Genomic DNA, 22,603 nt, shown 5'->3' on the forward strand with positions numbered 1-22,603 from the left:
GAAAAAAATTCCGTATTGCATATGGGGATGGGGTAAGGGTTTTATCTGGGATAAGGATGCTGACTGAGCACCAGAAAATAAACACCAAAAGAAAGAGCTTTGTCAGCTCGCTACCCATATCCCTGTGTATTTTCAACAGGGCCTGAAAATTAATAAGCACTTGAAAACAAGCAACAACAAAGAGCAAAACTAAAACAATGCACACACGACCAGAAAGGTTAATTTTCTGCTGTGGAGTTGCTTCTGCATGATTGGCTGCTGAACCTAAACAGGCAGCTGCCTCAGCATCCATTCTCACAGGCTATTCACAGTACAAGGCACGACACAAAATAGAAGCTCAATAAACATCTGCCAAGTGAATTGAAAGCATTAATCAGCTGGAGACAGACAAGCTGTCTTCTGATTGTGATTGTTTCTGGGCCTCTGAAACATCATCTAGCATGAGAATAATAAGCCAGGAGTCATTTCCTACAGCAGTCATAGAGTTCTAACTTATTGCAGTTTCCAGTGAGAACAGATCAGGGTTTTGGTTTCATTGGGAACATGTTATGGGGTTTGGAACTACCAGGGTGGAGTGGGGATGAGGCTGTAATCCATTATTCATTTTCTGAGACCCTCAGCTGTGAAGGCGCACAGTGTCACTACGGAAGCTAATGTCTTCATAATATAAAATTATTCATGAATAAACTATTTTTTAAGTAAAATTAGTTACCTCTCAAATGCCCCTCTTTGCTTAACACTAACACCTCTTCCTACTACTAATTGTATCAGCATCATTATCAGTTTCTCTTTTTGCTGACTGTCAGATGCTACAAAATCCAATAATATGCAAACACAGTGCAAAGCAATTACTAAGTGAAATTATAAAACTTGAAAGAATTGTAGAATTTTGTGAAGTTAAACGATAGCAAACTGATAAATTCCCTACAATATCCTTCACAAATGTGCACATGGCAGAGTTGGGCCAGGTAAGATGTGAGGCTGAGAAATTAAAAATAATATTAACATCAAAGGCACTTGGGAGGAAAATGTGTTGAATATTAAAGACTTAAAGTAGGCTTTCTGGGAAACTGAATAGTGCTTTTGTAGATAATTTACCTTTTTGTGAGTTTGCTCTAAAAGTCAACATGAAGTGAAAGATGCCATATCACGCTTTCATCTGATTTTATTGAAAATATACACTTAAAACAACTTAATTTATTCTACTAATTAACACATAGTTACAACTAGAAGTCGCGTTGTTTAAAAAGATGACAAAGCAAGCTTAATTTCATATATTTTAAATTTATACTCCTAACTGAACCTCTTTTCACTATACTTTCAAACAGGGTATTTCCTATTTGAAGGGGGATCCTTTTCAGTGGTCTTTCAGTCATTCCAGAAATCCTCTCCTTGCAAGGTCTGGGACAAGGGTCTCATGCGGAACCCATGGGGAATCCCAGAGGACTGATGCTGGGCTTGGCAGGAATACTAATTTCCAGTGCCTGTTGCCATGGCTACCCGTGATGGATATGTGGGCTGCAACAGCAGTGGACTCTGATCAGAGGAGGAACATGACTAATCTATGGGCAGCCTACACTGAAGGGAGAGGGAAATGGTGAGAAGGGCACCAGTCAGTGTCAAGGCTACAGCTACTGTAAAAGCAGAGAGAAGATTTGCTCAGGGGGCCCAGTGGAGATCATTGAGATAATATCAAGACAGGCTCCCCATAACATCGGGAAAGCTGCTTACAATTTCTCATTTTCTACCTTCTTTGCTTGACATCATAACCTTGAAATACTAGCTTCCTACCCACCACAGCTCAATTTGAAAAAAGAAGAAGTAAGTCTGTCTGTCTTTGCCAATGTCCCCCAGTCCCAACATCACTCTAATTGCATGGTCCATCAAGCCTACTCCAGACCCACTGCACTTTCCCCCACATGCCTGTGGGACTTGCATTTTTAGGTCAACTCTGTCACCTTTTGGGTATTGGCCCATCCCTTAAAAGGAGAGACATGCTCAGTGTCATACCATGTCTGGTGAGTACAGATGTGCATTCAAATGTCAAGGCCAAAAGAGGAGGGGATTAAAGATGATTACTTACTGGTGGCCCGGGGTTCCCTGGGGGCCCCATGAAACCTGGAACTCCAGGATGACCCTAGGAAAACACAAGATGCAATTCTTTAAAATGACTCAAAAAATACTTTTTAGTTTGTGCAAATATCAAATTTCAGGAATTAATACAGAATCCACTTTCCAACCCTACTAACAATTTTGCTTAAAGACACTGACAATAAAAGGGACCTCTTTTTATATATCTCAATAATACCTGACAACATTTATAAAAACAAACATGTCCTGAAAGTGGATTTGCTTCAAAATAATGTGTGGGCAGGGGGTGTGGAGAAATGGTTGAGGATATAAATGAAAACAAGAGGGGCCATAATAATTGAAAGCTGTTGTGGTTAAGTGCAGGGTACATAAAGGTTCATTTTATTACAGTCTTTATTCTTTAGATATGCTTGAAGTGTTTCATAATAAAAACATAAAAAACAAATGCACACAAACACAATGTACACAAACGAAATGGTTAGGTTAACTGAATTACGGCCTCCATATTCCGGCAATGTTACAGTTATTTTAAGTAAGAGATTTGTTTCTCCATGTGTAGAGGAGTCTATTGCATATTATAGAATGAGCTGAAAAAGTTATAGAACAAAGCTTGGAATCTGACACTTAGTCTTGTACAACAATGTTATGAAACCAAACAAACCACCAAGAAAGAAATGATTTCTCTTCCCTCCACCTCCAAGCCTTACCACTGAAACCACAGGCTACACCATTCAATGTAGAGTACATTGCCTTTGATAAGTCATTCTTATAAGAATAATCCAAACACATCTTGTTTTTCCAAATACAGAAGAGATTTTAGCCAAGGAGCTCATTCAGACTTTGAGCACAGCTCTCATCTCACTGCCTGTGGGTTACTCGTTCATGTCTCTCATGCCCTCACTGAACTGCAAGCCCAGTGAGGTCAGGAGTTTGTCCACGAGTCATTCCAGATCTCAGAGCCAGGTGCAGTGCCTGGCATGGAACTGGCTGACAATGAGCACTGGCTGTGAGACGCAGAAGAGAGGGAGAAGTAAAGGGGAGGGCAGTTGGGAGAGGAGAGAAAAGAGAACAGGGGAAAGGATGACAGCAGCAAAGCAGAAGGATAATAGTCATTTCCATTGGCAGGAAGGCTGGTAGAATTGGACTGGGCAGAAATCAGCTGGTTGTGCTGGACAGAGGATGATAGGGAGGCCATGCTCAGATCCACAGAGAGAGCAGTGAGCCCTCATTGGTCCCATCCTATAGCACGTTAGGAGCAGTGGTCCAGCAGGCCTGGATGTGCACTGATCAGAGCATGGAATGTCTGTGAAGCATTTCAGCTAGCAGCAAGAGAGCCAGGCAACAGTTACTTGAGATAATGGGAGGGAAGAAGGGGGAATTTTATAATGAATGACCATTTCAGTGAAAAAAAAAAGTAAAGGTAGAATAGTACAAAAAGAAAGAAAAGAGAAGGAAGAAATGAAGGGAAAGGAAAGGAAAGGAGAGGAGAGGAGAGGAGAGGAGAGGAGAGGAGAGGAGAGGCGAGGAGAGGCGAGGAGAGGCGAGGAGAGGCGAGGAGAGGAAAGGAGAGGAAAGGAGAGGAAAGGAAGGGAGGGCAGGCTTCTCCAATAATTGAGGGAGAGAGGGCACCTAGAGTGAACCAGAGATACCAAGATGAAAACCATAAAAATGAGATTTTTAAAAATCCTGCCACAGTCAAAGAAGAGACAAGGAATGACATTGTACAATGGAAGCCACCTGGGAGAAACAGTGCTCCTTCCTCAGGGTGAATGGTCCCTTATAAAGTAAATTTTTACCTGATCACCTTTCTGTCCAACCTCACCATCTGCACCACGTTCTCCTTGACTTCCCTTGAAAGGAAAAAAAAGAAAAGAAAGATGTCACTAGAAATTTTAATAGGGAAACAAAAAGTATTTTCATGCATTCATTCATCCATTCATTAATTCCCCAAAAATCTCTTATCAAGTTCCTGTGGTAGCTCAGGCACGGTGGCAGCAGATAGATAGAAACAGGGCCTGGCTGAGGATGTGTGATAAAATGGCTTAACTGGGATTTAGGGTATGGGGTTGGAGAGGGGGCAGCAGGAAAGGGGCCAGGGAGGCAGGCAGGGCTCATTTGTTTGAAAGCCTTGCATGTCAACATCTGATTTTAGATTTAGTTGTAGGCACTGGAAACCATTAAAAGGATGTGAAATTGTCCTAGGTTCTAGCTGTGGGTGTAGTGTGGGATAGGCTAGTCGTCCAGGCTATAGAGAAAAGGGCCAGTTAAAAACAAGTGGTGTTCCAGGAGTGGCAGGAAAAGAGGCAGAATAAACCCAGGGTCTGCAGGCCTTGCAGAATAGGTGTGAGGGTGAGGGAGATGGAGAAATTTAGTTGGTGGCCGGCAGGAGCAGCAGCACCATACGGGAAGCTTTGGAAGAATTTATCCATACATAAGTTCCTTGCTCCCTCCCTTACTACTTGTGAGACTTTGAGGAGCCACTTCACTAAAACTGCTCGAGTTCTTCGTTTGTTTTGTAACCCACAAGAACAAGAAAATAATGATGCCTACCCTGTGAAAATATTAGAGAATAAAATAACAAATGGGAAACACTTAGCATAGAGCCCAGAACACAGTAAGAGCTCAATAAATCTTAGTTATAATTATCTTAGTTATAATTATCATTATCTTCATTATTTTGCCACTTGCTGTGTGTCATTGGACAAGATACTTAAACTCTGTCTTCTTACTTCTAAAATGAGAATAATAAAATAGTATCTGTCATGGGGTTACTGTGAGAGTTAAATGACCTAAAATACACAAAGTGCTTAGACTTATGACAGGTTGTGTGTTAGCTCTCAAAAAACATTAGCTATCATCATTCTCATTGTCAGTATCACCATGATGATCATCATGATCGTTATCATCACCATCACCATCATTATTATTCCATAACCATCATCACCATAATCACTATCATAATCACGATTACCATCAACATCAGCACCACCAGAGCTATTATCATCACTGTCACCATCAGCATCATCATCCTCATCTTCACCATCATCATCATTGTCTATATCATAATGATCAACAGCACCACGACTATTGTCATCACCATCAACCTCATCATCATCATTGTCATCATCATTATTGCCGTTGTCATCATCATCATGGTCATCAAGATGCTCAAAATACACAACCTACCAAAAATACTTTTCACAGACCACCCAAGAAAGTAACGTCCAAAGATTCCAATTCTTTAACTATTATCTACCTTAGCTCTGCCTTTATTGTGTTAATAAGTGTGTTTCAGCAAAATGTTTTTAAAACAAAAACATTTCAATTCCTTTAAAAGAATGTATTATGCAGTAAATAGGTTTGTGGCAGTAGGTCAATCTTAGTTGTGGTTCTATGCCTGTCACCCCTTAACTTTGCATTCTTAAGCATATCATGTCCACTCTCTGGTCTCAGTTTGCTCATGTAGTAAATAAAGGATGAGGGGCAGGTCCATCTAGGAGGGTCCTTCCGGGGGTCCAGTGCCCCACAATTCTCTCATGGAAACATCAGGTCCAGCCCTCTTTCAATCCAGACTGTTCTACCACCTCAGCAGACCACTGATGACAGTGACTACCTAATAATCCCCCCTCTCTCCCTGTGATACATTGGGAGGGTTAGGTGAGCTCATATCTGTGAAGTGCTAAATACCAAAGAGGAAAAAAAATGGAGTCAGAGAGAAAGAGCATTTCTTCTGACATTTTTCCACGTAATTATTTTTACTGTTTCTAAATCTAAATAAAGCCATCACACCCTCTGCAGATCATGTTGTAATCAATGAAAAGAAGTGACATAGAATAGCCCACTGCTTCCTTAACATTTAGGACAATTGCCTTAAAAGTAAATGGCTTCCTTTCAAATTCCAGTCCTCAGTCTGGGTTTAGACTAGCTTCAACACTCATGTTGCAACAATGAAAATGTCAGCAGCTCAAGGATCTCCACAGTTGTCCCTGTCTCCTACTCCAACGTAGTCGGGGATCAAAGTAAACACACCCACCCCCAAGCCTGACTCACTTCCTTCCAGAGAAGGGCGCTGACATTTACAGAGCCCTGACTCTTCCAGGAACTCTGCCAAGGCTTCCCACATGATATCCCATTACATATATTTCCTTGTTTATATCCTGAACGGATGCAAAAATATTTAATATGTCTTTATTCTCTTATTGAGCCAGTAAGTCTACTCTATGAGGTAGGGCTTATTATCAGAGTGTTAGATAATAAATCTGAAGACCAGACCGGTTCAGTCATTGACCTGAGCTCACACAGCTTATAGAAAGCAAGGTCTGGAATCTAATCCAGATCCATTTGTCTCATGATCAAATATCCAAGCTGGCTTTCTCTGCCCATATTACTTTTCCAGCTATTTTCCTAGACCATGATGCCTTATCCAACAGGTTTCAAGACGTCAAGTGCACTTGCATTTATAGTCAGAAAGACTGACTGACCATGCTGAGCATGGGCCAGACACCTTTCTATACACTGGATATATAACAATCAATGAAACAGATAAAAATCCTGTGCGCTGGGAATTCATATTCCAGGGAGATGACCAGTTCATTATTTTGCTAGTTTAGTCTTTTTCAGAAGAGGTTTATTAAAGAGTCATTTCAAGGGCTTAATTCCCCCTGTTGAAAATAAGGAAAGAAACTTTGCCCCATTCGGTTTACTGAAAACACTTACTTTTGAAAACTTGTTATTGTGAGTTTTTTTTTTGAGGGGGGGTCTCTTTGAAAGGTATGCAAATACTTTTAAAAGCTAAATGAGACTTTTGCTAGCTTTGTGACCCAGGGACCCAGGAATGTCTTTCTCAAGGACCTAGGAACCATCTCTTTGAAATAGAATCAGCAAAGAAGATAGCATTCCTATCTATCTCCCAGTTCCTGTGAGACAGTAGAAGCCCAACTTCAGCAGATGCCTGGCTCCAAGTTGCAAATCTATTTCCTGCCATGAAGATGTGTGAAGTTTACCTTTGCTTTGAATAAGGTCAATTAGTTAACACAGACACACAGATGGCCACCGCAATTACCAGGTGAATCTAGGAAGGACATGTGGTGTCATTAAATCCTCTCACTTGAGGACTAGTTATTGCTTATCTTGACAACAAGTATGTGATAGGTGGTTGTATCCGCTTGGCAATCTAAAAGAGTAAGATTTCTTTCTGTCTTTGCAATGTCTTAGCATATTGTCTGTAATGCAAATCACATTCTAGTTTAATGCTATTCAATAATAAAATTGTTTTCTTTCTCTTATACCTTCGTGGAAAACCTCTCTGAGTTGGGAGATTTTGTTTTTAATTACATTTTTTCCAGAACCATCATGTGCTAAGCACATGATAAAACAATCATTTGGAAGGTACATTCATACCAGGAATTGCTCTAAGAGTGCTGTCCTTCATGAACACGCTGAACAGGCAATTTTCTCAAAAGGTTTTCAAACTGTTGAGGGCAGGGACTAAACTTTCCCAAGTTAGTAACTCTCTACTACTCTCAGAACAAACCCTTCTCCTAAACTTTTGCATGCTGTTGTCCTGTTTGGAAAACATTTCTCCACCGATAGCTGGTAAATTCCTAACTAACCCTCCAATGCAACTAAAATCCTGCCTCCTCCAGGTGGCAACTAAAATCCTACCTCCTCCAGGTGGCCTTCACAGGTTAACCCTTGTTCCATGGTGTTAGTTTTCTTTCAGTCGTTTACTCTTCTACTGACAATTTGTTGTGGTTGTTGTTAACTCAAATGAAGCAAGTATTATGAGGACCGCTTGCAGTTACGTGTATTAAATGCTTCCTACCTGCTGTGATTTGTAAATTTCCCCTTGTTCAGTTCTCACATTCTCATTATGAGACAGGTTGTACAGTTCTTTTTCAGATGAGGGACCCAAGGTACCAATGAGGGACCCAAGGTTCAGATAAATAAATGCCCAAGTCCTATAATTAGCAAGGAAAATTCACTCAGCTAATAAGAGGTAGAGCGGGTTGGGGACCAACGGCTTCCAAAGCCCAGGCCTGTGCCCACAGCCCTTGTTGGCTTCCTGCCTCGATCAGACGTTCCTAAGTGTTCACTGCAAGCTTGTGGGTCTTTCTTCTCTGTCACAGCATCAGGCTATGAAAGGAATGGCCCATATCTGACCTCTCTCTATACCTCCTGACTTGAAAGGAAACTGTTAAGGTGATGCTTAGTGAGAATCTTTCAGAACTGTGGCAGTTATGGATGGAAAGAATTTTCTGCTCTGGGAAAGACCATAGAGTAAGTGGCTCTGGGTTATTTTCTGGGCAGGATGGGAATCCCAAGGCTTTTTCGGGTAGTGCCAATGGCAGCAGGTATTATCTCTGCCTCCTCGAGTCATCCAGACCCTCCAGATGAGGACTTTTGCTCATTGAGTGTCTCTGGGGCCATGCCAGGCCCCCTTTAGGTCCTATTACTGGTTGGTGAACATGCTATAAGGAGGAAATAAAAACGCTTTTTGTAGGGGACAGAATAGTCATCATTTCCAACCCAGACAAGGCATTTACATCTGACTCTGTAGAATACATGCTCCCAGGGTCATTGCTGTGGCTACCATCTTGTTGCTTCTTCCTCCTTTACACGGATCATAATCACAACTGCAGCAACAATCTCCAGACCCTACATCTTAAAGTCAGTGTTTTATGCGAGTTCAAAGTCCTAGAATGGAGCTCTGTAGTTGACCGTGTGGCATGAACCTCCTCATGCCGGCCACTGAAGACAGCAGCTACAAATCTGTAAGATAAATCTTGGGGAAGCTGCTTCCCTGATGCTGCATTGCAACTGCAAACAAAGGAACCAAACCCTCTTGGCAGTGCATGAGACCAATGAATGCCCAGAGCCTTTGGTTATGAAAGGATGCTGACAATGATTGTAAATACTCCATCAGGGGTAGCATTTTCAGTTTACATACTCATCTTCACATTCCCAAGTCTAGTGGAGATACTGTTTGATAAATGAAGTTGAACAGAGAGGAAATGAAACAGTCTTTCTATTTTCTGGAAAGTGGTGTGGGGTAAATGACAAGCATAGAAGCTGACTTGGGTTTGAAGCCAAGAACCACAATAGACTGAGTCCTTGGAGGACACATTTAACCCTTCTGTGATGCATTTTCTCAACAGTAAGTGGTGATAAGGGGCAGCTATTGCAGACAGGAGCATTAGCAGATATAGTGTAGACTAAAGCATTGCACCCCATTAGGAGCTGTCCTGGGTGCTGGTGTTGGTATCAGCTCTTACTAAGGAGTATGACAAGACAATAACTACTTGGGGTACTGAACTTGGACTAGTAGGGGTCAACCCCAGTTACACCACCCGCTAGTTTTGTAGCTGTGGCATTTAATCTTGTTAAACCTTAGTTTCCTCATCTGTAAAGTGAAACAACAGCTCTGCCTCCTAGCATCATGCTGACCACTGCAAGAGATAGTAACCTGCTCCCTGGAACACTGAGCACTCTGCCCAACGCAACCGCCTGGGGCTCATCATGCAGGGTTAGACCACATGCCCCAAGGACTTCTCGTGGTTGGAGTGACCATCAGCTCCTAAATGGAGCAAGAAGAACCCCTGTCTTTCAGATGCAGCACTAATTGTTGTTCTTTTTTTCTGGATGGAAGCTTTCTATTCTCAAAATATTTAAAGGAACAAACCCTCCGTTGAAGCAAATTATAAGGGAACAAAAGCAGGGCCATTACTGAAAACATCAGCACTGCAAGCAGGCTTGGGCTGAAGGAGAAAACAGTCCATACTTAATGGAGCTAACTCCTTATCTGTTTAATTGATATGCTTTTACTTCTTTGAATAAAGACAATTCTGGCCAGGTGCGGTGGCTCACGCTTGTAATCCCAGCACTTTGGGAGGCCAAGGCAGGCAGATCAAGAGGTCAGGAGTTTGAGACCAGCCTGACCAACATGGTGAAACCCCGTCTCTACTAAAAATACAAAAATTAGCTGGATGTGGTGGCATGCACCTGTAGTCCCAGCTACTCAGAGGGCTGAGGCAGGAGAATCGCTTGAACCTGGGAGGTGGAAGTTGCAGTGAGCTGAGATTGTCCCACTGCACTCCAGCCTGGACAACAGAGCAAGACTCTATCTTAAAAAAAAAAAAAAAAAAGGCAATTCCTCCTCAGCAGAGGCTAAGCCCAGCAGCCAGCAAGTTGACAGCAAAGGTTACTTAAGGATCAGGTAAAATTTGAAATTAAAGGGCAAGAAGCTTGGTCTCAGCTGGCGATCCCAGAAAGAGAAGGTCATGTCCAGTAAGGAGCTCCAACATTTGAAGACGCTGCACATTCCTGATGCCTTTCAATCTAACACTGCCCTGGGCAAATCTCTTGTTCTATCTGCACTGAGATCTGATATCTATAACTCCTGATGCAGGAGTCTTGTCTCTGTCAAAACCCTCTAAATCTTCACAGTCCATGGGTCACGATCGCTAGACGTCTTAACCTGCCAGCTAGGGTCTGGGAGACCTGGGTGTTTTCCATCCTGATACACCACAAGGCTGGTACTGTTGTCACAACATAGAATTGTTGGTTTTTTTGCTTGCTTTTTACCAGTCATAATAACAGTGCCAACACCCTTTTCCAGGACTGGGCCTAGGGTAAGGAAAGTGAATCACTCACCTTGGGTACTGAATACCTCTTGCTGAGAAGCCAAGAGAAATAATATCCCTATGCAATATAGATAGATAGATATAGATAGATAGATAGATAGATAGATAGATAGATAGATAGATAGACAGATAGATTGCATAGGTATATTATTTTATTTTATTTTTAATTTCTTTTTTCTTGAGACAGGGTCTCACTCTGTCACCCAGGCTGGAGTGCAGTGACACGATCTTCACTCACTACAACCTCTGTCTCCCGGATTCAAGCAATTCTTATGCCTCAGCCTCCCGAGTAGCTGGGATTACAGGTAATGCTACCACACCTGGTTAATTTCTGTTTTTAGTAGAAATGAGGTTTCACCATGTTGGCCAAGTAGCTGGGATTACAGATGTGCACAACCATCCCTGGATAATTTTTGTATTTTTAGTAGAGATGGGGTTCCACCATGTTGGCCAGGCTGGTCTTGAACTCCCGTCCTCATGTGATCTGTCTGCCTCAGTCTCCCAAAGTGCTGGGATTACAGGTAGTAGCCACTGGGCTTGACCCCTATGCAGTATTTTTAAAAGTCAAAGTCAATCTAAAATAACTAAAGATGATTGAAATAACAAAATGTAAATGAACACAGGTATCTGACACTGCTGGAATTTGGCAGAAGTGAGTTAGGTAGGTCATTCAAGTGGAGGGTTGGGTCGTGTCTTTATTTTAAATTTTGATATTTTGTTCCTCAGGAAATGATTGCATTACTTTTAAATTTTATAAAATATTGCATTAAAGTATTATTTATCTAGGTTGCCGAGGTTTTTGGCTTCTTAAGTTTTATTCCCAAATCCTCACCCTAAATATGCGGCTGCCACCACTGTGACCACAAGGGCTAAAAAAGCTAATGTCAAATGAGCACTTACAATTGAGAAATAAAAATAAAATCCTAGGCCCCCTAACCAACTGTACAGACCCCCTCTTGGCCAAGGAGACCCAGAAAATCCTTAAAAACTGAGTTCCCAGCCTGACCACCATCTCTGCACCAGTTTTGGCCAACTCACAGAGCATGTGTAGTCAAAGCTTTCATGTCTTCTGCTTTACCTTTTGATGTCAGAGGTTTCAAAACTTTAAAAACTCCACCCTTGGATCATGCTAATGCTGCCATTTTTGAACACATGACCCATTATGAGGCATGAAATTCAATTTCCCATGCACATGTTTCTCCTTCCATAAAGTTTCATGACTTCTTCTATAGCTTTTCAAATACATTCATTTGGCCAGCCTGCTCAGCATACATTCCTGCTGCTTTTACCCTTCCCTTGAGGCACTTGCTCTTGGTTTCTGCTGGAGGCTATGCTTCCCAGCCTGCGGGATGGACAGCCTGCAAGTGCAATCCTATGTGAGAAATAAAGATCTCCTTTCCAAGTCTGTGGACATGAGACAGGATAGGTAGTTAAGGAAGTAATCGTGTTCTCGGGATGCAGCAACCGTGGTGACAGTAAGTTCAAGCAACACAGTAAGCCTCAGCATTCACATTATAATTGAGCTCATCCACGCAAAGCTATCTTCAGTAGGGACTTTCCCCTCTAGACAGCATGTGCACTTTGATTTTGCCCATCCTCAAACTGACACTTTGCTCATTATAATGGTAAAAAACATAATCCTGGGTGGAGATTTAAGATGCTAATGAGACATGTGACGTACGAACAAACATGTACAGCTACTGCACATGTACACCCAGAGGACCACTCAGAACATGCTTATGAGTAACGCCTCTTCCTACCTCCTTATGAATAATCATGTAACGTTCCCATATAGGGAGTCTCCCTAGTGCTGGTCTTTGCTATCTCATCCTTACGAGCAGCCCACCCTGAATCCTCTCTCTCTCAGGCGTACTGTCTATTCTGCCCTAACCTTCAAAGTATTCTATTTCTTTTGCAATAAATTACTCGATGTTGCATCTCCTTTGCTGTGTGTCTCTTGTTTAAATTCTTTTCAACCAAGGAGACAACAACCAAGGTATCACAATAGCCACACTTTGTCATTCTTCAGTTGATACAATGTACCAGGCACTGATGGGAGCATTTTGCCCGCAGTTGGCACAGTAATAAGCCTGTAGGGTCATAGTTTTCATAGTCCCTAGTTAACTTTAGGAAACAAAAGGCCAGAGAGGTTAAGAAACTATTCCAAGGTCACACAGCTGAGATGGAATTCTAACCTCAAGGACAGACTTCTGAGCTTTCTCTCCTAGTGACAATGTTATGCCACCTCTTCTATCAGATGAGGCACGCTATGTCCAGCCAGGCCTCGGGAAGAGACACAGGGACACATTTGGCCCTGAGTGTTGGTGGGGACGGTGTTCAGTCTGCAGCAGCACAGAGGCCACAAGAGATAAGGGAGCACACTCTGGGGAGCACCAATGACAGTGGGAAGGGAATGAGGGTATGAGTCTATCTGCCCCCATACCAGCACTCAGGCACTTTCTTCTTAGAGCTAAATACTATCACCACCAACAGCTCAAAGAGCCCCAGCCCTAGGACACTTGTTTTGACAGCCAGAGAGCTTCCCTGCTTATTCTGGGGTTGAGATTATACCCCCCTTTCTCTCAGGCCGGCCTCCCTGGCTTTGGGAAACCACAGAGCCACAGAGCTGCTTGTAGACAGATGCCTTATCACTCACATGAGAATAGCAGCGCTCGCTTGCATTCAAAAAGCACTTTCCTAGTATTTTTCAACTGAGTGTCACATCCTTTTTATGTATCACATCATTCCATTTTAACAAATCTCTGACACCATTTGTATTTTTGTCATTGCTGGGAGTTAAGTGGAGGTGTCTGACCACAAAACTCATATCTTAACCAGTAGGTCCCACACAGTCCAATTCTTCCATGCGTTTCATGCTTTCCAACACGCAGTTGTTTATAAATGAGCAACTGAGATTCCACAAGTTGAAGTGATCTGCCCATGGTCAGTAGGATAGTCAGTGCCATGCTTAGACCTAGAACAGGGGTTTTCTGATTTTAAAACCACTCCTTTACACTGGCCATCACTCTTCCTTAAATTGAGATTAACCATTGAGATGAGCAGAATAGACCCATGCAGATGGTTATGAAGTCTCACTGACCTGTGGTCCAGCTATTCCTGGGGGCCCTGGTAGGCCTGGAGACCCAGCCTCTCCCTGTATCAGGGACACAAGAAAAACAAAAAGTAAACAGTAATGAGTATCTGGCCCACATCCAGGGTCATCATCAAGCCATCAGCCTCGCACCTCCATTCACTGATTTTCCACTGGGACTTCCCGGCAGCTACCCGTGCCCCTAGCCTGTCTGAGCAAAGGGTATAGGCAAGTGGTAGTACTGAGTGTGGCTGTGCAACCATGGCATGACCCACCATTAATATGGTTAGTTGGTATGTCTCCAAGATAGCCTGATGGCTCGCTCCTGCCTCCCATATTTGCAACCCAGAGCAGCCATCCTGCTGTTTGTTCCAGGGTTGGTCTATATGGCCCACAGGACATGGCAGAAGTGATGGTGTGTACTTGCTGAGATTAGGGTATAAGATGGCTCACTCCCACCTTGGCCTGCCACCACCCCCCACCCCCCACCTTGCACTTTTTCTATCCAACCACTCATTTTGGGGAAAACCAGTTTCCATGTCTTGATCTCACTACAGCAGCTCTGCAGAGAGGCCCATGTGGTAAGGAACTGAGGTCTCCATCAACAGCCACAAGAGTGAACCTGGATGGAAGGGGGTCTTCCACCAGATGGACCCTGAGATGACTGCCTCATGAAAGACCTGAGCCAGAGCAACCCAGCGAAACCACTTCTGGATTTCTGCCCCAGAAATTTGAGATAATAAATATTTGTTGTTTGAAGCCACTAAGTTTTGGAGCAATCTATAATGTAGTAATAGATAACTAATACAGTTGAGAAGAGAGAAATAGTGTGCTGCACTAAGAAATAGAGTCTGAATTATGTAGGATCTCATTTGTTTGTGTGTGTGTTTGTGCTTTATAAATATATGTGCATGTATAATTATATTGGCACACATTGCATGTTCTTTATAGTTATTTTCATAACCATTTTCTTATGGTTATTTTCACTCTAAGTTCTGTAATACCTGGAGTGTCAGCTGCTTGATGCTGAGAAAGGACTACCCAGGTGGGAGGGTGGGGGTTCGCAGCCCCCTGCCAGGTCCTGCCAGGAGTTGTGGAACATTGAGTGGTTCTGAACATCAGAATCACTGTGTAGTAGTTGTAGTAAACACACAGAATACAAGCCTCATTCCCAGTGATTTGATGTAAAGCAACTGTGGTAGAAAGGTGTGGAAAAGACTGATCTAAACATCTCCCTAAGTGATTCAGAAATGCCACCCTGACAGCCTCTGCACTGGTATCAAGAATCTTTGAGGTTAAGACTCCTGGAATAAACTCCTAAAGACCCATCTATCTTAATGAACTAAATGATCTTCTGAGCTGTTTAAAATGAAGACAATGGGAAAGACCCATGGCATGGATGTAAGAACATTCAAACATGTTTATTTACTATCTGATAAAATATGATACAAGAAATGCTGCAAATCAAATAAATGCCTGTTTTTAATAAGTTGATCACCAGGAGAATTTAATTAGGTGAAATTACTCTTAGTCAAATCAGCTTTAGGATTGGCCCCTTTTCCTTCCAGGGTTCCAGAGCGTATGGAGAAATTTCGAGGACTGTGGCACACCCATGGGGTCTATGCTCAAATATCCTGCATAGCTGAGCTGGTGGAAAGGGAACAAGCACTGCTTAAGGCTCAGAGAGTCAGAATAAAGGTCATCTTTCGCATCTGTGTTTGTATTCCCTGTGCCATGTATGGGTAAAATACAAACTACAAATAAGAGGCTTAATTCTCTCTTTTTTGAAAAGAAAGAGAATCTCACCTAAGCCTTTTTCTTAAAGCATTTACTTTAGAAAGCTGATCATTGTCAGTTCTTTATCTGTCTCTTTGAAGTGTGTGTAAATCCTTTTAAAAGGCAAAGAAGGCTTTTTTTTTTCCAGTTTGATGACGCACGAATGTCTTTGTCTAGGAGTTAGGATCCATCTCTGTGAAATATGATCAGCAAGGAAGATCCACCTCTATCTCCCAATTTCTAGGGGATGTTATCTCCCCAAGTTGCAACACTATCTTCTTACATAAAGATGCAAGAAGTTTATTTTCACTTTGGATAAAGCCAATTAGCTAAGACAGAGGGCCATCTGAATTACCAGGTGAATCTAAGATGAACGCATGTGACAAATAGCACTGTCAAGACCTCCTACTTGAGGACTAATTATTGCTTATCTTGAGAAAATGTCTGTAATGGACTTTATCTGCTTAGCTATATAAAAGAGCGAGATTTCATCCTGTCCTTACCATCTCTCAGCAGATTGTCTGTAATGCACATTATATTCTAGTTTAAATGTAATTCAATATTAAAATGGTTTTCTTTCTCTTCTACCTTTGTGAAGAAGTTTTCTGGGTTGGGAGGAGATTTTGTTTTCAATTCTATTTCCCCAGCACCCATGAAACTCCCTACCTCTGTTTTGCTCCAGGACAGACCGTGAACTTCTTTAGAATAGGGTCTCAGCCTTTTTCTTCTGAACTTCCGCATTGTCTACATGTTGACTGACATATAAGACACATGTAATGGGGTGTCATAAACAGGTAATGACAAGGGATTGGACGCATGCATGAATGGATGGATCCATTGATTGATCTATGAGTCTGAAGTGCCTATCCTGATGGCTATTACATAGTAGAAAAGTTGTTGGATGACAAAAGAAAGGAAGGGAGAAAGACACGGTGGAAAGGAATGTAACTGAATGAGTATATGTTTCCAGGTGTCAGCATGTATTGCAAAGTCGCAATCAACATCTTCTTAAAGTGACAAAGACCCATAGATACCTACTTCCTACCATTTCCATAGTTGTGTCTCACAACCCAGTACTCTTCATCTATTTTGAATCTTGAACCCCTCAAACCCTGAACAGCTTCGGAGGCAGATGGGGCAATACGAGATCTCCAGAATGATATTTTCATCGTAATGATAAAAATCGAGTTTCCTCTTTTCTCCTTACCTTTTTCCCTTCTGTGCCTTCTCTCCCTGGCTTTCCTGGGACACCTTTGTCCCCTTTAAAACCTGGTAGACCAGGGAGGCCTGGGGGGCCAGGAGGGCAGTCATTGCACACATCCTGAGAGTGGGGAGAGAGGGGGGGACAAAGAGAGAATGACTAGCAAATACAGTTTCAAAGCAAAGCAAAGCAAAGTAGCCCTGGCTGCTACCTCTCCAGATGGAGATTTGGTTTTTAAATACCAGAGAAGATAGAAAAGCAAATAGGTGGACTGAGTCATGATCCAAATACTCTTGTGTCTAAACTTTGCATTTTCCCTTTCTTAACTAAAAGTTAGGTTTCAGCACTGACATATCTGGATATTCCTCCATTTCCCCTACTTCCACCCAGACTTCTGGAAGGATAGCCTGAGGAAATGATGTCAAAAATTCATGTAAAATGATCTGTGAGCAGCTGAAAACATTAACAGTGCAGATTTAATACAAACATTTAGTATTACTAAAAATAGCATGCTCTGTCCCTGATGTTAGAGGCCAAGCTGGGAGCTGAATTCTCTGTTCTGCGTTTGCCCAAGTCAAGTGGTTTCTGAACAAGGAAGAAGGATAAACAAGGCAACAGGCACACACCCTTGGGATTTTGTTTCTGTGACACAATGCCGATTCTGACCATGCTTAGCTTTATTTTTTACCCAAGGTAGGCATTTAACAAATGTTCCCTGGAATTGGGCTTTGTTCTACTTCTTTAAGGCAGGTAAATATTGCTCCTTGAGTAAATTTAAAGTCCTCTGAGCCCAGAGCATGTGTTTTCTGATTTGTCAGATCTTACAGTTTGGAGCACACTATGTGCCAAATAAAACTCACCTGACTGTACTCCAGCCTGCCTCATCCACCTGCCTCTTGGTTTGCCTCCTCCATGGCCTTCTCTCTAATCCTCCCTCTCATCCACCCTGCCTCTCTCCTTGTGACAAGAGTTTAATGGATAACACAAGTAAAGCACTTAGAATACTCTCAAGAAAGATTAGATAGATAGATAGACAGATACATAGATACATATAGATAGATAATGCCCACACATTTAGCCATTATTGTTAATTTATTTATTCACTCAGTCACTCACTCATTGAAAAAATACTTGAAAGCCACCTACTATGTATCGGGCACTGTGCTAAGTTTGGGACCACAGTGAGTGTGTGTCTTGAAGAGCTCTCAGTTCAACGCTGTCAACTGACACAAATACACGCACTAACTATGGTCTTTTGGAAGCCCCACCAAAGGGACCTGCAAAAATGCATGGAAGCTGCACTGTTGATAGTCCATGAGGTGAAGCTGCAGGTGATTTAGTTTTCTTCTTGGTCTCCGATTTCAGGATGGTAAAGTTTTTCCATCACAAAAGCATCTCTGAATGGCCCACCTTCCTTTTACTTGTTTCACCTACTCAGTCTTTGGAGATTCTTTAGAAGTCTCCCCCTCCAAGAAGCCTTCCTGATTGCCTCAGGATGGGGACAGGCTCTTCCTGCTCCCAGAAATCTCAGGAATCCTCTCTACTAAAGTACTAATCTCCCTGTTGGAATGGTCTTTTATTCCATCCTCTCTCCACCAGGCAAACAGAAGGTGTAAGCACTCAAGAGGACAGAGGTAGAATGATCTTTGCTTGCCAAATTCATAGCAAATATTCTTCCACAGGGCATGAGTGCTATAAATGAATGAATCAGGCAACCCAACCAACTAACCAACTGACTGACCGATCAACCAATGAACTGTCCACCTGACATTCTGGCGACTTGTGCCATCTTCCTTTAGTGGTTAGTTTGCAAAGCTGATTGGATTATTTGGAGGGTGGGAAGAGTTAAATATTGGGATATATAAAGCAAGAGTGCATGAGATATTCAGTTTACTTAGATGAGCTGCTTTTGATATCTGTATTTTGCTTGAAAGAGTAGCAGAGCTGAAAGGAGCTCGCCTCTTTGTAGACCATTTCTTATTGTACTCTGAGATGCATCCATGAAACATTGCAACTGTGGATGGATGGATGGATGGATGGATGGATGGATGGATGGATGGATGCAAATGGAACTAGCCTGATGACACCAAAAATTCTAGCCACTGAGATATTTCTGGACTTGAAGGGTGCCCTGGTGATAGGAAGCCATTCTTTGCAGTGGGATCCATAACATAAAAATATTATATCTGAGTAATACAAAAATCTTACAACTTTCCTATGTCTTTGTAATTTCTGGCAGGGCTCTCAACCTGGGCCTGTTGCACACTATGCAGGATTATTTCCTGAAGACCAGAGCTGTCAGAGACCCAGACCTACCTGTGAGGGAGCTAGACTCAACTCACTGACCCAGCTCTGGAATCCAGTGAGCATAGGGTAAGATCACCCCAATCTGTAGTCTTACAGATGCTCACCTTGGCTCCTGAGCTCCTGGGCTGCCCCCACCAGTCCCTCCTGGCTCCAAACCAAACTCCAGCTCAGAAGACAATGCACACTTTCTCTGAATGTACTGAAACTGGATAGGGCTGTGTTTCCAACCAAATGGGCTTGCCCATACTCCACTTAAACCTCTGTCCACCTGGAATCATGGCTTCATCTCCCTGAGTCTCTTTATCTGTGAAATGGGGATGTCAAAGTCTTACGATAAATGAGACAATGAGTGGAAAATGCCTGACACTAACCTGACACAGAGTGAAAGCACAGTGACTTTTAGATGTGACATGTGCCATTACGGTTTTGTTTATTTTCCTGCCTAAATCTGTGGCCTTGCCCCATTTGCAGATCAGATGACCTTGATCATCAATACTAGCTCCCAATCTCTGGGCTTTCTGAGTTATCTCAGGCAAGTCAATTAATCTTTTTGAGTCTATTTCCTCACCTGTAAACATGGGTCATTCTCCTACTTTAGGAGATTGTTGTGAAATTTAAATAAAATAATGCATACAAAGTGCCTAGCATATTTCAGGGTTCATTGTATGTAATCTATAAATGTTCTTTCCCTCTGGTCTCTATCCCTTCCTTTGGTCTAAGATATTTTCTTTTCTTTTTCTCTTTTTTTTTTGGGCGGGGGGGGGAGACAGAGTCTTGCTCTGTCACCCAGCTTTGGAGTGCAGTGGTGTGATCCAGGCTCACTGCAGCCTCCGCCTCCCGGGTTCAAGCAATTCTCCCACCTCAACCTCCCGAGCAGCTGGGAATACAGGCATGTGCTACCACATCTAACTAATTTTTGTATTTTTAGTAGAGACGGGGTTTTCCCATGTTGGCCAGGCTATCTCGCACTCCTGGCATCAAGTGATCCACCTGCTTTGGCCTCCCTAAGTGCTGGGATTACAGGCATGAGCCACCGCACCCCGCCAGTCTGAACTATTTTCAACAAACTCAGCTTGTTATGTCATTGCACGTAATACTGTACCTTTGTGTGGTTTGAAGTACCAAGTAAGCACCCAACAAAATGCTTACTACATGGAGGAATGCTACAGCCTTTGGTGTGGAGAAAAAAACAGTCGTTGCTTCCCAGGAGAAGAAATGACCTCTAGGTCATTTCATCCACCTTCTCACTGGACATCTGAATCCTCGCTACAATATTCCTACCAAAGAGTTGCGTAGCCTTCATCTCCAAATCTCTGTGTGACAGGCAGAGAACTCACTAGCTGCCTGGACTTCATCCGATAGTTGTCAGGAAGTACCGGCTCTTGTAAAGATGAAATCGGATGGTAGAGAGGCTACGCATAAGGCTTCAGAGTTGGTCACACTGGGTTTGAGTCTTAGTTCTGCCACTACAAGGTCTGTGACTTTGACCAAGTGGCTTGCCCATCTGTGCTTAACCTCTTCATCTGTAAAATGCAGATAGCAACAGAACCCACTCACAGGATTGTTTGTGAGGATTTCATAACTTAATATTTCAGCAAGGGTAATGGAGACAATTTTAAGATGACCTCCTTGGGCACAGATCCAACTATGGACATTCATTTAACAGGAACTCTTAGAACTTACTACTCAGTCAGTTCTCCAACTGTCAGAAAGAGATATATGAAGTTATAAAACTCTCTGGGGCAGAGACAAATATTCTGTAATACAAGATGTCTCAGCAGGGGAGACACCTGCCACCAGCCACCTAGACTAGACCAGGAGACTCTAACTTACAACATTGAGATGAAAGCCACTGACTGCACAAAACAGGGAGATGAACAGAGGCTGCTCCCCAGACCTGGCCAAATCCACTCAGCCCAGGCTGTTGACTATAGAATTTCCAGGCAAAGCTCAGCTCTGTGGGACCAGTGAGTCTCCACAGGCCAACCTGCATGTAGGCGCTTGCGTTCCTTCTGGGGTTTCCAGCTGCTCTGATGAGCACAGCTGCATCCTTTCCTAGTGAGGAAGTATCGATTTGACTAAATATCTGTCTCAGTGCTCTGGCCATGAGGAATGATGCTTAGCCATTTCACTACTCACTCTTATTACTGACATAAAGATTGGGACATCTTGAGGTGAAATCCTCCGGGTGAAGGTTCGGGGGTGGAGAGGACTGGTGGCTGATGAAAACCCAGCTCCTTCTAGAGTCAGGGAATTAAGAAAAATAATCCAGGCTAATAAAAGCCTGTAATAAACAAAAGATTGAATCAATAGGTAATGATTTCTTGTCATGTCCTTGACTGTGGAAAAAAAAACGATCACACTTGTCAACAAAAACTGGTAAAGATTGTTCTGCTACTTATTTTTTAATAAAATGTGTAATTTTCCCATCAAGGCATCTCAATTTGCAGTGAGATTGAACGTCCCAGACTTCCGAGAAGGTTTTCTTTTTCTTTTGTTTTCCTCCCTTGGCTTCATATATGAAGTAGGTATTTTCTGAAATCACCCAAGTGTCTTTTAGAGAACAAGAGGGAAGGAAGGGACCAGTCACACAAAATGCAGTGCCGACCCTTCACCCAGAGTTACAACACAGGCTTGAAGTACAGACAGCAGAAGGGGCCCCCTCACTCACTGGAGCACGCCTGTTCTTTCTGAAGTATAGACCCTACCTCTCTCTCCCTCGTCCACAGCCTTTCCCAGCTCTCAACATTGAAGACCCCAGGTCCTTGGTTAGGCACCTGGGCACCTGTGCAACTTAGCCTTCAGGTGTAACTCCAGCCACACCCTGCCCTACTTGGCCGAGTTATGTTCAACCTCTCAGGAACTTTTCCTCTAGTGGGGAAAGCAAATGTGGTTCTAGAAACCAGTCACGTCTGCACTCACATCTGAGTTTGTCCTGGCTAAAAGGCCCAGCAGCCCACGTCACCTCACTGAGCCTGTGCTCTGGTCCTGGCCCAGCAGGACCCGGGTCCAGGCTATTTGACTCTGCCACTGGCCCTCCTTTGAGAACATGAGTTAGTCCTGGCTGGGTTAAAGGCCAGCCTCTGGTGTCAGCGAGAAAGGATTGTATTCTTAGGATGTCCTATTCTATTCCATTCCATTCATTGACCCTCACAGTATCTCAGGCTCCTTACATGCTGAATAACACAACAAATAGTATTGACCCCATAGAATATTTGTGAAAATTAAATAAGGGAGGCATATTAAACATTTAGTGCAGCATAGCTCCAAATAATGTTCTGCTCTATATCTGCAGTGCCTAATAAGGCAGCCACCAGCCACATGCAGCTATTAAGTATGTGTAAAGAAAGAGGTTGGAGTGATCAAGCACCTAAATTTTTAATTGCATTTATTTATTATTTTTGAAACAGGGTCTTGCTCTGTCACCTAGGCTGGAGTGCAGTTGCATGCCCATGGCTCACTGCAGCCTCTACCTCCTGGGCTCAAGTGATCCTC

At 42.8% G+C, this 22,603-nt stretch overlaps 1 protein-coding gene across 4 annotated transcripts in view; it reads right to left on the reverse strand.

Annotated features, from left to right (window-relative positions):
- Positions 1 to 22,603, reverse strand: part of COL22A1 (collagen type XXII alpha 1 chain) — a 327,237-nt gene that overhangs the window by 44,040 nt on the left and 260,594 nt on the right. For all 4 annotated transcript variants that reach the window (XM_063643570.1, XM_063643569.1, XM_055287347.2 and 1 more), the window contains 4 exons: positions 16,808 to 16,921; positions 13,834 to 13,887; positions 3,888 to 3,941; positions 2,084 to 2,137 (listed from right to left, as the gene is read on the reverse strand). In XM_063643570.1, the coding sequence (XP_063499640.1) occupies positions 2,084 to 2,137; positions 3,888 to 3,941; positions 13,834 to 13,887; positions 16,808 to 16,921 (276 nt within the window). The remainder of the gene's footprint in view (positions 1 to 2,083; positions 2,138 to 3,887; positions 3,942 to 13,833; positions 13,888 to 16,807; positions 16,922 to 22,603) is intronic.

This window comes from Symphalangus syndactylus, chromosome 7, assembly GCF_028878055.3.
Source record: "Symphalangus syndactylus isolate Jambi chromosome 7, NHGRI_mSymSyn1-v2.1_pri, whole genome shotgun sequence".
Lineage (NCBI taxonomy): Eukaryota > Metazoa > Chordata > Mammalia > Primates > Hylobatidae > Symphalangus > Symphalangus syndactylus.